Raw genomic sequence first — 19,463 nt, 5'->3', positions numbered from 1 at the left:
CCTGTCCTTTTCACTCCTCATGTCCTGCAGGTGGGACCCCTCTACGCTTCTCTGTTTCTGACCCTCCAATGGGGCAAATAACCAAGTTAGCTGACCTTGGCTGCTATGGAAATAAGTATAAGCAAGAGCCTCTCTGCATACCATTCCTTGGCATTAACTATAAGGATAGGTCTTATTGTTACTCTTACCACGAACAGTTTTCTGCACAATATGCTGTTAATTTCAGAGAGTTTCAGAGAGGCTTAGCTAAGAAGTAAAAATATTGAACAGAAACTTGGTTCTATTCTACCTCAAACCAGGACAGACCACAATCTCAGTTTTACTTTATTCTTCATGTCTTCCTTTTAAAAAAATGTTTAAGACAAAGACAATAGATTTTGTGCTACCACATACTTTTCTGTGAGTATCTAACACAGAACTAACAGAGCAGGATTACCAAACTATGGTATTCAAATAATCAATTTCATAGTGACAATAATCATGTCTTTTCAAAGCAACAAATATTTAGGGAAGATGTTGGAGCAGTTGTTGGTGATACCTACCATGAAGACCACCTAATAGGAAGAGTGATACCGAAGATAATCACCATTGTCAAAGGTGGCACATGGCGAGCAAAGTTAATTCCTTTTCTAGAATATGTAATCGGATACTGTGCAATCATACTTGTTTCAAGTCATAGGTAGTATTGCTCTGCAAACTTCTAGCTCGCTATTCATTATTAGAATAGCAACACTTCTTGAAAACTACTATAACAAAATGCAATTATATAAGTATCTGAATAGTATACGTGTAGGTATAGTTATACATACATATATAGTGTTCCAGTTTGTCCTGAAGCATCTGCATGTTTGCTGTATGCAATGGGACTAACAGATCAATGTAGCAATATGTCTGCATTTGTTTGAAGAATACACACTACTTCAATACTACTCTGTTACCAATAAGGAAATCCTCACATGAGAAAGAATTTAAATATTACCCTCACTTTTTTATCAGATTTCTGCTATAGGCTAATAAGAAAAATACCTTCCCCTTTCCAAATTAACACTATGTTAGGAATAAGAGTCAATAAGATAATTTCATTTCTTTTACTGTTATTTCCAAATATTAGATTAACTTATTTAATGAGACATAATTCCACACTTCGCATTATCACAGTTTTCCCAGGGATCAAAATGGTCACTATCATTTTAACACTTTACTGACTTAATTTCTAAATAAAGTATTTCTATCCTTTTTCACTTTAAGGGGAATTGCCACCATTTACTAGGTTACATAAGAGACAAAGTATGGTTAAAATTTGCTGTGAATCTTTATGTAAGGCCTGTAATATAAGCCTCCATTTGCACAAGTCAAGAACATATTGAAAACATTTACCTGGAATCGATAAAAGGTTCCATCATCCTTTAGTGTTAGAACATGGTCTGAGATTGGAAAGAAATAGCCATGGGCTGCCATCAATGTCCCCAAATGCAGAGCTTCCACTGTTTGACGAACAAAAGAAAGATAAATTTAAAATAAATACCTTCTTTTCATCAGTTTAGTTTTTTTCTTCAGATTCACTGTAACTCCTGCAGATAGCCACTTGACTCTCAGTCAAGGTCCTGCCATCACAAAAGTGCTGTCTTTTTCTATGTAACATAATGATGCAACCAAAAAAAACCCCTCTACTCTCCTTAACTATTAGGTGTCCCATTTGTAGCTGCAGTTCCACTACTTACATCAGCATTAGCAGGTAGCAACCACAATCTCCATTCACTTCTTTTGAAGCTGAAAACAGCTATGATTTTGACCCTAATGGTGCAGCCTGCTTTTCCTCTTCAGAAGAGTTTCAGATTACGTGATGTTAAAATAGTTTATTACAATTGCATGACAACCTCCTCATTAGCTTTATCCAAACTACAGTAAATGATAGAGATTTCCTTAAAAGTTTCTCATTACTGGGAGAATAACAAAGGATCACAGAATCACAGACTGGTTGAGGTTGGAAGGGACCTCTGGAGGTCTTCTGACCCAATCCCCATGCTCAAATAGGACCACCTACAGCCAGTCACCTAGGACCATATCTAGATTACATTTGAATTATCTCCAATTTTTGACCTTACAGTTGACCATACTTTGAGCAGGGGGTTGAATTGGAGTCCTCCTAAGGTCCCTCTCAACCTGAGTGTCAACTCTGTGACTCTGAGCAGAAAGGAGCAGAAAACAGTGATGGAGACAACTGGAGAAGAAATTATTTGAAAGTTCCTGCCAGAACACCCTATAATCCTGACAAGGAGTAAGAGCTTATATTTCTCTCACTGACCACTGAGTCATATATGCAAGTATATAGTCATTACTAGTTCTCTATGCAAAAAATGGAAATAATGACTTGGCCTTCTCCGGGTTACTTAAAATCTGAATTATACCCAATAATTCTTCTTCAGTTATGTATGGAGATTAAGGTGGTTTTATGCTCACCTCAAACAACCTTATTCAGCTAGGATGAATCTACACTAACTCAATGTTAAGGTATCAGAGAGATACCTTAGCCATTAAGAGTAAACATAAACTTGTCACATCGCTTTTTTTTACTTCTGCTAATAGACAATTAATTTTCTTTTTTTTTATGGCTATCAATCCAGCAATGTATTCCAGCATTGCATACACATAAATGCACAAATATACCTTTTAATAACAAACGAAGATCCACTGTAGCTCACACTTGGGAATGTGAGCAGTATCTGCTTTATTAAAAGAAAAAAAAAATAAAAGGAAAAAAATGTGTGTTGTCTAAGACTAAAGACATTCACTTGAAAGTCTAACATCACCTTGGTATAACCTGACAAAGGGACAACTGCATAATCAAAGCATTATCAATAATCTTTGCAGTGAGACTGAATAACCTATAAATCAAATGTGGCTTGAACAGGTGAAGAACATCCACAAAATTCTACCCAGTTAATAATGTCCACAAAAATGTAAGCCTGCCTCACACCAGACTGATAGGGGACTTACGCTGCTGCTCTCTGCACAGCAGCAGTAGAACTTCTGGACAGAAAGAAAAGTCAGCTCTCAGGGGGTTTCTAATGTCCAAGTAAGAAGTTGTCCAGTGTATTACAGACACAAAAAAAAGCAACACTTTTGATATACATCTCAGTTTGCTAAAATCAGACTGAAAATAGATACTGTAAGAAGTCAATGGAGTAGAACAGTAGGATTTAGGAAACAAAACCGTGAGCTTGAAAAGGACAATGTAGCAAGCAGCAGACTAGTCCTACATGCCTAAATGCCTAGAAGTCCAGTTCAGACACCTTCTGAATTCCCCACCTATTCCTGCCTGTGAAGTTAGGAGATTTTTACTTAAATAAGCACCTTTCATCTGGAAGAACAGCAGATGGAGATTAGGAACATCAAAAACTTCTATGAAGTGCATTAGTTACAAACAAAAGAAAACAAAACAAAACAAAAGAAGTCTGAAAAAATACTTTTAAATATAAAGGTTCCCAGACAGAAAGAGTAATATTTATGTGTATTCAGAATAGAAATTCTAAAAAATGGAGGAATATAGACTAAAAGCCATAAAATCCTGATTTTTCTAGATGGCAAGTATACACAGTCACCCACAGAAAAGCAAGATCTACACAACTATTATTTCACAATCTTCAGCCACTGTGTGTGAGAATATGCAACGTAAACTACATTCTCAGTTACACCCAGATAGCCTCACTGAGAAGGCATAATTTAATCGCAGTCAACTGATATACAATGAATAAAAACTGCAGCCAGAGACATCATGCAAATAATCTGCAGGACACAAAGCTCATGGAGGTGTAACTGGTAGAACAAAGTAGACTTCAGGTTCCTCTGTTCTTGACTGCTTGTTCTGGAGACGTCAATTATCTGAACTGAGGTTGCAGGAATACTTTCTAGCAGCGATACTGCTGAAAAGTAGAACAGCTTATTCCCGAAACAAATTTACTCAAACCACTGTTTTAATTTTTCATAGCCAAAAAAAGGACAGCATGCTGCTGGAGTTGAGATTTATAACAGCTAATGGAAAAGAAACACCTCAGGTGAATGACAAAAATATGTCTTTATGAGCCTTGTGCATTTCAACCGGATACAAAACATTTTCTATAAATTCAAAATGTTGCTGTGGGTGTAGTTTTGATTCTTAATGTGTATGCTATTGCTGGGCTAAAAGCTCAGAAAAAGGTCAAACTTCCACGGTTCACTCTGCTGTTGAACTTTATTTAGCTGAGTAGGTTAAGTGAACAACACATGTATATAGGTTGATTAGCAATCATTTTTGTGAGAATTAATATTGCCCAGCCATCTGCTGTACCAATATAAGGACAGTGATCTTGATGGATTAAATCCTAGTCACATTTAATATGCTTTGCTATACAAAAGAGTCAGACATTTTCAATGCTTTGGGACATTGAAGATCTGATGAAATCTACAGAATAAAATAATCTACTCTGGTTGTTGAGCTTTCATTTCATTTTCTTTTTAAACATAGTGCAGTGCCGTAACAGCTATTGTATGGATTGATGTTAGTTTGTTCATCTTAAATTGCAGGGTAGGGTAGTATTAGTGAAGCAAGTTGCTTCTTATGGTAGCATCCACAGGAGGGGACTAAAAAGGATGGATGTTCTTTGTTTTCCTTTGGAATAAACATATTTCTGTGCTTTGAAACCCCTTTAAAGGATATGTTTCCAGTGATTAGTGAGGATTTCACATTTTCTTATCCATCTCAGGGCTTCAGGTGGTGTGGTCTCTATATCTATCTTTGCTCTGAATTCCATAAGCACTTTATAGTGTCATATCATCATAGCTAGTCTCACAACATCTGAGGTGGCTTGCAGTAATCTCTGAGGGACTGAGGAAAGGAAAACAGGGTGTTTCCCAATCATGCTCCACTATAAAATGGCATTTTTCAGAGTCTGTTTTATGTTCTTCTGTGCAGCTCAGTCCTAAAGATAGATTTCCTACAAGGAACGCAGTTTGGGGCATTTTGTGTCTTTAAGATTGCTATATGATGTAAGTGACAGTGAAAAACCCAAACTTCTAAGTTTTTCATACACTTTTTGATACAAAAATGTCAAACAAATGAAAACCTCCCTTTCCATCAAACAATAAAGTGTTTTTTATTCTGGGTTATTTTTCTAATCTAAAACCCATCGCAGTACTGAAGTGCATTGCTAAGCCACATGGCCGCCTGGAAAAAGAATAAATGAGTCAGAATTTCACAAGCACACATTCATTTTAAGTGTCGAATGCCAAGACATTATCACTTACTCTCACCTCACTCCTGCTGTCATTTCATTGCCCGTGTGAACACAAGCTGCAAAGGATTAGCTTTAAGTTAAAGTAATAAAATTCAACCTGCTTCTCAAGCTCACACAAAGCGTAGGAGACAGTCACTCACTGGGCCTGACTGTGGCATTTAAAGAGGGGAAAATAAAACAGCTAGAAAAGTTCTTGAACACCCACATCACTACAAACCTCTTCTTTTGTCCCATCTGAAGGATGGAATTTGCAAAGGGAGCAGCACTCAGTGAGAGTCATTTCAGGGAGGGCAAAAGAGTTGGTAAAGGAAGAGGCACTATTTACCCAAACACAGTTAAAATGAGAGTCATGCTTGATTCCAAGATATTCATCACAAACTGAGTTATCTGTCACCATAGCAGCTTACATAAACAGGTATGAATTTGCTTCTCCTGTGCTAGACAGTGACTGCTGATGCCATCAGTAGGTCAGAGGCAACGCTAGGAAGATCACCCAGCAGGTAAAGGGGAAAACCGATCAGAGACATGACATGGATCCTCATCTACCCAAGGAACGGTAATTTCCACCCTTACACTCTGAGCTGATCTATAACATAGGCTGTCACTTACACACACATTCCAAGTCTAGAGACAATGATGTATATCTAAAACATCAACTACTTTCTTCACAAAAACATCCAGCGAACCAGGGACACTGGTCTTGCCTTATGTGCTCACAGGATGTTGGTGAATTAGGACTGAGCTAAATGCCTAACATAACCCTTGAAAGATTTTATCCTGACAAGTTCAACATAAGTCATACCACCAGGAAAGACTGAATGAAAGGGGAAACTGACCTATAGTTTCTTGAAAGAAAACAAAAAAAAAACAAAGCAAAAGACCCTTCTTTGCTCACAGGAGAAAAAAAAAAAGATAAAACAAAAGAAAACAAAAAAGAAGAAAGGAGTTATCAAAAGGAATTAAAAATGAAGTCAGTCCTTGAAAGAGAAGTTGCATTGAACCGTTAGCAATACACAGACCTTCCTCTTGAAAATTTCTGAAGTATTGTCTGTTAAATTTTTAATATGATTGTTTCCCACTGGATTTCAGCTGATTCACACACTAGATGTTGCTACTTCCTACTAAAGCTTGGTTTTTATTCTCTTAATAAAATTGTATCTTGAAAGGCAGACCCCTGAGACCTCAAAATGTATTACTTTAGGTGAGCACCATCGCTTTCATGTTGACAAAAAAATAAGAAAAAAAAAAGGGAGCTGCAACGAGGTCTCCGGAGACAGACAAATGGAGAGTGAGGTGCTGGCATTGAGCACTGCTATAACTTCACCTCTGAAATATTTCCTTGGTGTGTTTGTTTGGCATACTGGAAATGTGCCACATCAGGTAGACTTAACTACCAGGGAAAACAGAACACTGCAAAATTTGGTCAATAGATAACAAGTTCATTCAACACATGGTGATAAAAAGAGGCCTGAATGTGTTTAAAATTGCCTTCAGTTTCCCTGTCATCTCTCTTTTCAATTTTTTTAATTGCCTACAAATATTACAGCAGCAATCCCATGGGGGAATTTAGCTCTGTACCCACCAACCCAAGACAGCATTTATAAAACACTTCTAATTTCACAAGTACTACTCTTGATTTTTTCTATTTTCAATCTTGCAGAAATCACAGACACTTTGCTATTTTATTACTGATATCTCTTCTCTCTTTAAATTGAAATGACAGAAGGATGAAATCCAGAGTCCTTTGAAGTATGGGTTTCCTGTTTTTCCCACTGGCACTTCCTCTCAAAAGACAACTTTTTAGTTTGAGCTTTGATTCCCATGCTTCTTCAGGGCAAAACACAGAAAATCAAAAATTGTGTGGCTTGTTTCCCCTGATGACAATCTGAACTTGTCTTCACAAGATATTTCCTAACACTTCACTCATTGCCCCCTCCAGAAACAAACTTTGTGTTAATATATACAGTCATATGTGCACCCTTTTGAGCAAACCTGCTAAAGACAAAATTTAAAAATATTTACAAAAAACCCCACTACTGCAAATACCACACTTCTGAACAGTGTCTCAAATCAAATCTTATTCCAAAATTTCAAGCATCTGTAGAAGACCTAAAATATTGAACACAGACTACTTCTACTCAATAGTAGAAATATTATGCTATCATTTCATGTTTTCTTGTCTACTGCTTGCCAGTTGCTGTTAGTACATGAGATCTTCCTACTTTCTTCTCCTCCAGTGAAGAGGGGGGAAGGTCTGAAGATGTGTGATCAAATCGTTTGGTTGCAAACTTTCGGTGGACGACTATGTGATGCATTGTCCACAGCGCATGACACCCAAGAACTTGTACAAGCAAGTGTCAGCCAGGAAACATATGTTCCACCAAGGTTCCCTCAGGCACCTTCCCTGGCCACAGCGCAGTGTCACTGCTTCTCCCTTTCCTTGTCACACGCCAGGCAAGGCACAGCTAGCCACCTGCTAGCTCCCCTCTCAGGCAGCTGTGTCTGCACATCACAGGCACAGCAGCAGTCACAGGAGCATGCTCTGAGGCTCTGCCACAGCCAGGTGTATGACCGGGATGCGGTTTCAAAGGAGGAGACCCTGTGTTTAAGGCTTGGCAGATCCAGGGCATGTGAATAACTGCTGTGGTTGATGCACCTCTTGGTTTTGTGGCCAGCAAATAGCAAGAGTGGGCACAGGCTTTTTCAGTGCAGAAAATATTTGCTCCTGAAGGAACTACAGGAGATATATGTTGTTGAATCAGAGGGATGTCAGCTGATGTGGAGTTTCTGTAGTTGGGTGAGGGTAAGCAATAGGTAGCATCAGACTCCTGCTATGATTACCACTGGTTAAGATGAATCATGACACTTTTTCTGTTTCTGAGTCTGTTTTGATATCAATTGCTACTACATCAACCATTAATTTTGTATCATTTTCATGCATTGCTATCATAATCACAGAACACCCACTTATGACCAGGCAGTTCAGATAGTACAAAGAACATACAGCAGCAGCAAGAAAAATAACTGTCTCTTTCACTATACTCAATATGGTAAAGGTAAATACAATTCTCTTTATAACAATTTTCATACCTCCAGCAAACTGAGAGCATAAAATGCTGAAAATAATGCATTTCTTTCAATGGGAAGAACGGTGTAAGAATGGTGTGCTTTTAAAGTCCAGCAGGAGTTAAAAGCTTTATAAGTAAACTGGTGTCATTGAGACACACATCAGGGAAAAACACCATCAAAGCTCAGGCAAGGTAACAACAAAGATTGTGGAGGTAGCTTTCCAGAGAATAGCACAGGAATACAATTCTCCATGTGATCAAATACAGTTATCTGAGATGCATACATACAAAAACCAAGGCAGTTATTACAAACAGGATTACTTTAGAAAGTTCTCTTCATCCATTATTTATAATTCATTCTTTGACTGGCAGTGGATGTTGCACTATCCACATCAAAATAAAAGATGAGAAAGAAAATTTTCCAGATGTTGCAAAATTCCATTTTATGTCATTTTTACGATCTGCATCACATGTTCCTATTGTCCTAACTCCCCCTTCTATGCTCACTTCTCCCTATTACACAGGATTTACAAAGATAATTGTAGAGAACTGTCAGTTCAGCCAGATAAACTCTATTAAAAATGTAGAAATACTGACAGACACTAACTAGCAAAAACAGCTCAACGAAAATGCTTTCATAAGGGCTTTTTCTTTACCCCAAAAAGAGAAGAGTTCTCAGTGAATGATCTATTTCTTTTCTAGTGGCAAAATCTAAATGTAGAAGGAAGAGATAGCACTGATAACAACAGCAGCAGCAAAAACTATCAAAGGCTTTAAAATAATGTGACAAAATTAACGAAAGCATCTAGCTGGGTTAACATAAGGGTCACTCTGTGTTTTATGGCAAATCAAATATTAAATTGGTGAACTATTAACCACAGTGTGCAATTTATCATTTAAATCACTCTCAGGACTAAAAGAAAAAAAAACTGGAAAACATGTCTTCAGGTTTTAGAAAGAGAGGAACATCTAAATAGAGAAGAACATGATTCAACCATCAGCTGTAAGCAGATGAGCACCAGAGGATATTCTGTGCAGTAAAATCAGGGAATGAACGATGAAGATAAAAAAAAAGAGGCGAGGTGAGGCAAGGAGAGGAAAAAAAGGAAGGAAAAAAGGGAAGGGAATATTGAAAAATGAGAGCGTGCCTAGGAAATATTAATCTGTCCAAGATGAAATGACAAGCAAGGTCCTTTGCATGGTAAACTACATCACACAGCAGTTCACTTAATTTTGAACTGTCACTATGCTCCTGTGTGGAAAGCAGAACTTCTCTACACGTTATAGGAAAAATGAAAATCCTCTTGAGGGCAATTAGCATCAAAATTAAGAGAAGGCCTTACAATAACCTCCCAGTCATCAACTACTACATACAGCAAGTAAATATCAAAACATTTTTGTTTACTTGACTATAAATAGCTGCAGCAGCTGTTGGCAAGATGAAATAGGATTTCAACTACTTTTAATCAATTAAGTTGTCCAGATCTAAAATCTCACTTCTACCTACTTGCGCTTTCCATCACTATATAACACTGTTCTCTGGGAAACAAGGAAGCAGAAAGCTAATGAAGTCTCTAGACAATTATTTAGATGCTTTTAATTAATTATGCCAGTATGAATTGGGATTTAGTAAATGTTCTTCCTCTTAAACCTCTAAAAGTTGGTACGATCCCAAAGGTTCAGGAGGAGGCTGTCAAACAGAAAGAGAAGCACTAAAATTCCTACTTACTTTAGTAAAAATGAGATCAAATATTTTATTAGGAATGTAATTATAATCTGATTTCTCTAATTAATTAATGAGCTTTATTTCTAAAAGTTATGACATTTCTTCCTAAAAGGGCATACCCTTTCCAGGTTGTACTTTTGTCTTTAGCTAAGTCAATAGATATATGTTTTACTGTTATTAACAAATAGAGTATCGTAATAGTCTCTGAATCTGCTGACTAATCAAAACTGGCAGCTACTAGAGTGGATAGTTACAGTGCAAGCAGACGAGGACTGGGTATCCAAAGCTACCTATTTTGAACGTCTGATGCATCAGTAGGAAGTTAACATTGGCCTTACATTCTGAGCTGTGGCATCAAGGAAAAGAGATTGGTACAGCACATGGAAGGAGATACCCAGTTCAGGAACGGCAGTTCCTCAGCAGAACAATGTGGAGAATTGTCAATGAAAACTAAGGAAGAAAAATTGCCCAATTTGCAATTTTGTTCTAAAAACTGATTATAAATCTTTCCAGACTTTTAAATCACCGGGGAGAAGCCAGTATCAGTTTTGAATGGCTCGTCTTATATATAGCTTTATAATGAAGCTGTGTGTTTCAAGGTAACTTCATGGGCAAAGATTTCAATTGTGCAATTTAGATTTCTTACAGCATAATTTGTTCTGTTCCAGAAAGGATGAAACACATTCCTTCGGTTGGTTCAACAGGGGATCTGAAGTTCTTTACAATGAAATTACTTGAAATTAATGCTTACTAATTTTTCAGCTTCTATTATCTGGATCTGGTAGTAGCTTAGCATTAACTTTTTATCTGAGTAGGCTTCTTCAGACTTACTTTTCTAATCAGTATTTTGTATTCTATTCAGTACTTCTTTCTTACTCTTCATTCAATAAGACTCTCAAAGACCTCGGTGAAATAAAGTCCATGCTTCTTACTGGATTCTAAAGAAAATACTGATTGTTGGTTTGTTTCAATTTTAAAAATCTAACTGGGTATCAGACACTTTTTATAAACTAGCTTTTGGGTTTTAGCCTGAGATATAGCTTAAAGGACTTGTTACAACTAATCCTATTTCAAAAAGCATCTAGTTAAATCTTGTTTCTTTTGGAATTAATGAGAAAACCTCCAGCCTTTGCAGGGCTGGAATTTCACCTTTAATGATTAGAACAAAGCAGGAAGGAGTAGATGTCATCCAAAGGCATAACACATGCCACTGAAAATAATTCTGAGTAGAATTTAGAGACTTTAATATTAAAGGCATTAATTATTTCTTATTAAAAAATAACTAGCTTTGAAGACATCACTATGGAATCAGGGCTACTATTAAGAAAAATAAAATTTTAAAACTCAGTTTAAGGTTTATTTTTAACCAAAAGTAAGCAAACATCAATAGAGTTCTGTTTTATATAGAAAAAGCGTATGACGCACAAGTTATAGCCAAATGATTAGCATGGTCTGGGTTGGAAGGGACCTTAAAGATAATCTAGTTCCAAATTCCCTGCCACGGGCAGGGACACCTTCCACTATATCAGGATACTCAAAGCCTAATTAGACACAAAAGGGATATATTTTGAATTAGTACACTATTGACAATAGTAAGCAGATTGGTCACAAAAACAAAGTTACAGAACACATATATTTTGTTGTACCAGTATAAGTAATGTCATTTTATTCAGTTATCTAGCAATTTATGTTAGATGGTGGCAAATATGATCTTGTGATCTTTATCCCTTACTCTAATATGGACTTTCATTTATAAATTAAACAGATACAACTCATTAATACTTCATTCAAAAGTTTATAAAATTACTTTATGATAAATAGGTTTAGGTATCTAGACTAGACCTATTTTGTACTTAGCTAATATAACCAATTATATTGATAAACATCTTAAGATAATATCTTTAACTGTATATTAAGTGGTTTCTAAAGGGATTTTCAGAGTTTACGATGTTGTATTATCCATAAATCCTGCTACCTACAAGCACAGTGTATTAATTACTATGATGAAAAAACATAAACTATTTTCATATATGATGAAAAACATAAACAAAAACTATAAACTATTTTATATAGTACCTTGTAAAATAATGGCACCTTAAGGGAACCAGGGAGGAGTATGAGGAAACAGGTTGTGATCATTTCACCCGTGTAAATTATTTGTTGCTGGTACCATGAACACTTTGCATCTCTACCACTCACAAACTCCATTTCTTCCCTGCAAGTGTAAAAAACTGTTCATTTTTAACCCGCTGCCACACTACTAAACACATCAGAAGAAATGACTGTTCCTTGAAAGGAAATTTGAAAAGAGCACTGACGTAGCCTATCACATACCTGCAAGCAAGAAAATAAACCAGCCAACCTAGGAACATGTTAGTCACCTTCAAGAACGACTACAAGGAAATGAGGCTGTTCAAACAGTACTGGCACATACACAGAGTGAAAGCTCACTCCAGGCTGGCCCTGACACTCTCTGTGTTCTTGGGAGACACTCTTAACACATGCAGTCTACACAGAGTAATAGATTATATCAAACTGGAAAAAGCTTCAGTAGAAAAAGAAGAAATCTATTCAATCTGATTTATCCTGTCACAATTGATTACAGGCAATACACCTCTGTTTGCCATTTCTAAAAATCTATCTGAAGACTTTGGGAAATAAAATGATCTCTGCATGTGAACATTTGCCATTGTAGTTCCTGAAACCACAACAGAGGCTAGAAGCCAATCAACTGCTACACATGGGTAAGTGTGTGTCAACAGTCTATTGAGCTGTCCTGCATGGCAGTGAGATGCACAGCAGGATTCCCCCTTGAGTAGGGACACCTGTCAAGGTTACTCCTCATGGTTGAGAGATTCCTTGCTGCAACAGATTCCTGGTAAGTGATTAACAGCATGATAAACTTCGAAGTCTTAGTGAAGGGATATAAAGGATTGATTCTATCATTCTATATCATCCTTTAGACATAAACCGCTGACCCAGTCTGGGACTAGGATTGGTTCCAGCTGCACCTAGACTCTTCTCTGAGAAGAAGTTTAGAAAGTGAGGGGGTCCTTTCTGGACCTCATGACTCAACAGGAGGGTCTCTCTGACAGTTTTGTCTGACTCTGTCCTCTATGCAGTAAATAACCAAGTGTGCCTTGCCATCAAATCTTGTTAAACCACTGTCACATTTACCGTTGAACTTTGTTAACTCACTGTTTTATATCAATAAAGTATAATGCCTGTCTCTTGTGGGCGAAGTACATACTCCATCCATGACACCTGGCATTCTTGAGTTCCAAGCATGATGATTATGGTATGTGTGCAGGCAATGTAAATTACTTTTATCAACTTTTTTGGTTTTTTAGTTAAGCTGATAAACGGGATGCATTTTACTCTTTCCATACTTCCACAGGTTTTAATTAATGCAAAGACTGCAAACATAAACATGACCTTTCAATTCCCTTCTTTCTTCCTGTTCATAATAGGTTCTTTTCTCCATTACCAAATTCTGGAAGAACCTCCCTTTTGCTTGCAGCTGTACTGTGCTGTCTCCCAAACAGCAATCGTTTGAAACATCTCGTCTGGCTCCCGCTCTTTGCTGCTACCTTACTGCATATGCATTGAGAAAGGGGCAGAAATAACAGACCTGAAAAAATTTTCAAGTATACTTTCAAAAAATCAAATAAAATCCCTAATATTTTTACTCTAACTCTTTAGAGGAAGTACTGCACATTATCAAGGTTATTATTAATGCAGCAGCTGCTGGAGAAAGATTTAACCACAAAGCAAAAGGGAGAAAGGTGCAAGAAACACAAACAGATGTTGTGCTGCTGAGTCCTCCCTTTTATTGCACTGGATCAGTGATCACAGTTTACATGGCTGCTGATGGGAATCTAGTTACAAATTAGCAACATCAGTTAAGTGAACAGACTATTATTGGCAATAACTGAAGTTGAAAAATCACAGGAAGGTGTCTATTTCAAGGTACAGTCTTATTTTATAACTTAACAACGTTTTATTTAGTCATATATATTTGGTTTCAGTGTAATTCTTGATGTCCAAGAGCAGTAGCAAACTCCTTCAACAGACTGCCAAAATGAGCTGGACCAAGGCAACCTGAATTCAAAGGCTGCACATTCTGGAGCTGGCTGCAGCATGGTGGCTTTGCTAGAGTTAACATTCAATAATGAAGTGCCTTCAGCCAAATTCAAATGCCTTTGCAGATATGAGTGAATTAAATAAGCAACACTCGGGAGTAAAGGTACTCTAAAGGAACAAGGAGATGATGGTTAAACATATTATCAACTCTTAAAAGCTCATTCTGAGTTACTTAGATAGAAATTCTTCATGGGCTAACTTAAGAATGAAACACATATTTGTGAATAACACACATTTCATTATGAAAATACTTGAAAACTGACAACGTTTTTTCTCCTTAAAGAGACAACAGCATGATCTGGCATTAGCATGTTGGAATGTTAGGGAATACAGTGTCTGCGGAAAGAGCATGAAAGAAATCAGTGCAAGAACCAAGGACAGAATTAGTCTCTTGGCAATTTCAGCTGACACCTTGAAATCAGCTTATCTATCCTTTTTCTTCTATTTTTTTCTCCTAAGGATTAAAAGGACTTCAGTTTCTAGTGCGGTCAGTCTGGTACATTTCACGGCACAAATTATCACTTTAAAAAAGAAAAAAACACAATGTAGAAAACAGAGCAGATTTTCCACATTGAAAGTAATTGGCACCATCAGTGAAGAGTCAGCACTTACCCTGTAATGGTCAATTCAATAAACACATGTCTAAGTGCCAAACCACAAGCCCTTACAATTCTGTAAACTCAGTTAATTGCTTCTTTTCGTGTTGAGATCAGGCTTATTTTTATGACAGAATTAAACTTCCACATTAAAAATAACTTAGATAATTTCTGTTCCTTTAAATTTTACAGATGAGTTGTAGGCTGAAATACAAACTTTTTTTAAGTACATATTGAAAAGCAAACAATATAACAACAACTGTATGCTCTGCACAGCTATTCTGGGCACAAGCTCTATTCTGCTCCACTGAAATAACTTCAAATCTGGTATAATTTAGCAGAATCCACTCATCATCTCCAGTTTATTTTCTTGATGGAGATTTACTGCAGCAAGCCAAAATCTTTAAAATCTTCCACAGAAAATTATTTTCCATTTATCAAAAATGGCAAGGTTTTTTTGACTAGCAATTTATAACTTGTAACTATTTTTTACTTGAAATTGCTGTTTCCAGATAATAGCTTTACACTTATTAACACAGTGAAAGCTAATGATGCTGCCAGGCCTTCGCCTGCCTTTTATTCTCACACTATCCATAAAGCAGCCTTCTTCATTCCCACTTACATGGTACTGGAGTAGTATTCCCTTTGCAAAGCAAAGGAAAAAAAAAATTACTACAAAACATGACTTTTTGGGTTTTTTAATGTGCCACTTCCTTCTTACTAGTTCTTTGTTTCATTAAAGAACAAGTTGACTAAAAGAGATACGTTCTGGAGAAGAGAAGAGAAGGCTCATCACAGTTTTTCTAGTACTCAAAGGATGGCTAGAAAGAGGATGGCAGCTCTCTTCACAAGAAGCCACATGGAGAAGACAAGGGGCAATGGGTACAAGTTGTACAAGAAGTTTCATCTTGACCAAGACATTTTTTATAGTGAGAACAATCAGTAACTGGAACAACCTCCCCAGGGACATGGTGGAGTCCACATCACTGGAGGTGTTCAACATTGAACAGGTTTCTAGATAATCTCATCTTGGCTCTCTTTCCCATGAAAGGTTGGAGGAGATGACCTGAGGTGCCACCTAACCTGGGCTGCTCTATGTTTCTGTCTGTCTACTTACCCCTTAAAGTTCAATTTGCCTGTCTTGCTCACATGAGTAGTTCACAGCACTGGCAGATGAAGTGTAAAATAGTCCTTAAGTTCTTCTTGGCAGAGTAGGATATATTCTGCTTTATGTTGTTCTTACAAATATGTTGCTGATATCAGAATTAGACAGAGATGGTAACTTTCAGTGCAAACACAGGCATTACTTACTTCTCCATCACAAAACTGCCCACTTTCACAGGAGCTTTGCAACAAGACCCTCAGGGGAGTTTTAAAAAGACAGCCATAGTAGAACCCTAACACATTGGTGACAAGCAGACAGAAGATGCTGGAAATCCAAATCATGGTGACAACACTTCACAGAATTTTAGGGCTTTTCCACAGGAAATTCTAGACTGTCTTGTCTAGAACTGGAACAAAGAGTCACACACTTAAAAAATTTTACAAAACAGAATATTTTCAGAACTTTTGTCATGTGAATAGCTCTTGGTTGCCATCTGTCAGGTTCACTGCTCTCTGGCAATTCTGAGTACTACCCACAGGCAGCATTTAGGGCAATTGGCTTTCTGAAGATTTGCAAGCATCCAGCTCCAGAGAGATGACTTTGGACTAGGACTGACATGCATAAAACATTTCTGTCTTTGTGGATAGTTTTTTCCACCCCTGCAATCTGAGAGGATAAAACCCATCTTAAATTAAATTACTGTGGTGTTCTGGTTACATATGTTAGTAGTTTGTGTGTTTGTTTAATTTTAATTGGACATCAACACATGGAACCATGTTTTCCATTTAGTTTAAGGTTTCATCTATTCCAAATTTCACAGCAATCAGATATCTGAATGACAGCCTATCCCAGTATTGCTGTTCTGGTTTGACAAATAAAAGTTAGGCTTCCATATGAAATAAACATAAAATGGCAACCTTTCAAAATCTTGATAAATATAGATAGGTGACTGTTTTGTTGCTGACAGCTGAGAAATACAATATCTAACATAGATCTCTTGCAACCTCCACTGTATCTTCAGGAAGCAAACACGACACTGTGTAAAGTTACATAAAACTGGAAGCATGTTCTCGTCATGTAGCTTATCAATACATTGTGAACTGGCTACTTCCAAGTGTCAATTTTGTATTTATAATAATTCCTTATTACTTAAATTACGATGTTAAACATGGTGATTTTATTTTTTGCTGGAATTCCACATTGATCATATTTTCATTTCTAATGTGAAAGAAAACCACATTTTTTAAACTAAAAAAAAACCAACCAACAACAAAACAAAACACAAATTCCATTCCCAAAAGTCTGAAACAGAGAGAGGAAAAATAAGTATTTTTAATCATTCTTTAAAGAAGAAAGATTATCTTTCTCCTAACCAAAAGATAATAGGAACTTCCAGAGAATATTTTATTTCTGTCATTCTGCATTTTGTACTAAAAATGATTCCTTTCTGGAAAATTTCAGATCATTTAACAGGATTCCTGTAAATCAGCATTTGCTGCCGGCCACACAAGAAACCTGTGGTAGAGCTTGGAACCAAAGCTTTACTTCCACGTTCTGACCCAGCCGATCAAGCAATGAACTGTTTTTTTCTCACTACATTGATTATATTTACAGTTCACTTTCCATGTAAGATGCGCCCTCGGCAAGTTTGCCAACGACACCAAGCTGTAACAGATAACGGAAGAGCAACTGACAGCATCTTACCTGGACTTGTTCAAAGCATTTGACACCGTCCCACATGACATCCTGGTTTCTTAACTGGAGAGACATGGATTTAATGGATGGACCGCTCAGTGGATAAGGAATTGGCTGGATGTTCTCACATACAGAGTTGCGGTAAACAGCTTGATGTCCAAGTGGCAGCCAGTGACAAGTGGTGTTGCTCAGGGCTCAGTACTGGGACCAGTGCTGTTTAACATCTTTGTCAGCAATATGGCCAGTGGGATTGAGTGCACCCTCAGCAAGTTTTCTGACAATACCAAACTGTGTGGTGTCATATACATGCCTGAGGGATGGGATGGGACAGGTACAAACTCAAGAAGTGGGCACTTGTGAACCTCATGAGGTTCAACAAGGCCAAGTGCAAGGTCCTGCATGTCAGTCAGGGCAACCCCAAGCACAAATACAGGCTGGACAGAGAATGGATTGAGAGCAGCCCTGAGGAGAAACATTTGGGGGTGTTGGTTGATGAGAAGCTCAACATGAACTGACAATGTACACTTTCAGCCTGGAAAGCCAACTGCATCCAAAAGAAGGATGGCCAGCAGGTGAAAGGAGGTGGTTCTCCCCTTCTACTCTTCTCTGGTGAGATCCCACAAAGAGTACTGCATCCAGCTCTGGAACCCCAAACATAAGAATGAAATGGACCTGTTGGAGTGAGTCCAGAGAAGGGCCACAAAGATGATCAGAGGGCTGGAGCACCTTTCCTATGAAGATAGGCTGAGGGAGTTGGGTTTGTTCAGCCTGGAGAAGAGGGGCCTTTGGGGAGACCTTATAGCAGCCTTCCAGTACCTAAAGGGAAGGTGCCTATAGGAGAAGGGAGTCTATATCAGGGAATGTAGTGATAGGACGAGGGTCGACAGTTTTAAACTGAAAGAGGGGAGATTTAGATTAGAAATTAGGAAGAAATTCTTTACTGTGAGGGTGATGAGACACTGGAACAAGTTGCCCAGAGAAGCTGGGGACACTCCATCCCTGGGAGTGTTCTAGACCAGACTGGATGGGGCTTTGAGCAACTGGTTGAGCGGAAGGTGTCCCTGCCCATTGCAGTGAGGTTGGAACTCAATGATCTTTAAGGTCCCTTCCTACCCAAACCATTCTATGATTCTAAGATGCTATAAAGTGTCCAAACTTAAGAATAGAAATTAAGGTCCCATTAACGGTACAAGAGCATATTTTATTAATTCTATTTATTTTTTTATATATTGAAAAATTCTGTTAAGAAAACAACTCATATTTAACAAACTATTTAGCACGACACAGCAAATTCCTGATGGAGCAGAACTTGAACTCATTTTCTCCTAATTAAAGTAACTATCATTTTCATTCTTGCCCATCATCTTGTTTCTTGGTACCTGCTCCAATAAAATGTATAACCAAAATCCTCAGACTCTTGAGAAAGATTTCTAAGGTCTGATGCTGTCTGTTTTGCTACTGAAATTATACTCATCAAATGCTGCCCAGCCACCCCCACTGCAACAGAAGACAAAGTCAAGTCCAACCATTAAAAAACACAAAGTAGAATTTTCAGACATGAAAAAAAGAAAATTTACCTGGGTCCTCTATAGACAAGTTCTTCGTTAACCATTGAACAATGTCTGAACCTAGGAACAAAAGAACAGCCATTTTTAGATTAGTAAGTTTTCTCTTCCTGTTCAGTTCCCTAGGCCAATTAATATTGTTCTACCATGCAAAAAAGATCTGCATGTTTTGCTCAGTTTGTCTAGAAAAAACTAGACCAGTCTATTTTTCGTTTGTTTTCTTTCAGCAAAGAAAGATACCAGTCACTTCTTTCTTTAAGCTACGACTCGTAAAATCTAATAGAAGTGCATT

General features: G+C 37.5%; 1 protein-coding gene across 1 annotated transcript in view; it reads right to left on the bottom strand.

Moving 5' to 3' along the window:
* Positions 1-19,463, bottom strand: part of RGS7 (regulator of G-protein signaling 7) — a 242,183-nt gene that overhangs the window by 80,459 nt on the left and 142,261 nt on the right. The window contains exons 4-5 of the mRNA XM_014950922.1: positions 19,184-19,234; positions 1,378-1,484 (exon numbers count right to left, since the gene is read on the bottom strand). Of these exons, the coding sequence (XP_014806408.1) occupies positions 1,378-1,484; positions 19,184-19,234 (158 nt within the window). The remainder of the gene's footprint in view (positions 1-1,377; positions 1,485-19,183; positions 19,235-19,463) is intronic.

Source organism: Calidris pugnax, unplaced genomic scaffold, assembly GCF_001431845.1.
Source record: "Calidris pugnax isolate Ruff unplaced genomic scaffold, ASM143184v1 scaffold24, whole genome shotgun sequence".
Classification (NCBI taxonomy): domain Eukaryota; kingdom Metazoa; phylum Chordata; class Aves; order Charadriiformes; family Scolopacidae; genus Calidris; species Calidris pugnax.
Note: the sequence above shows the minus strand (reverse complement) of the source record. Positions and strands in the feature narration are given on the sequence as shown.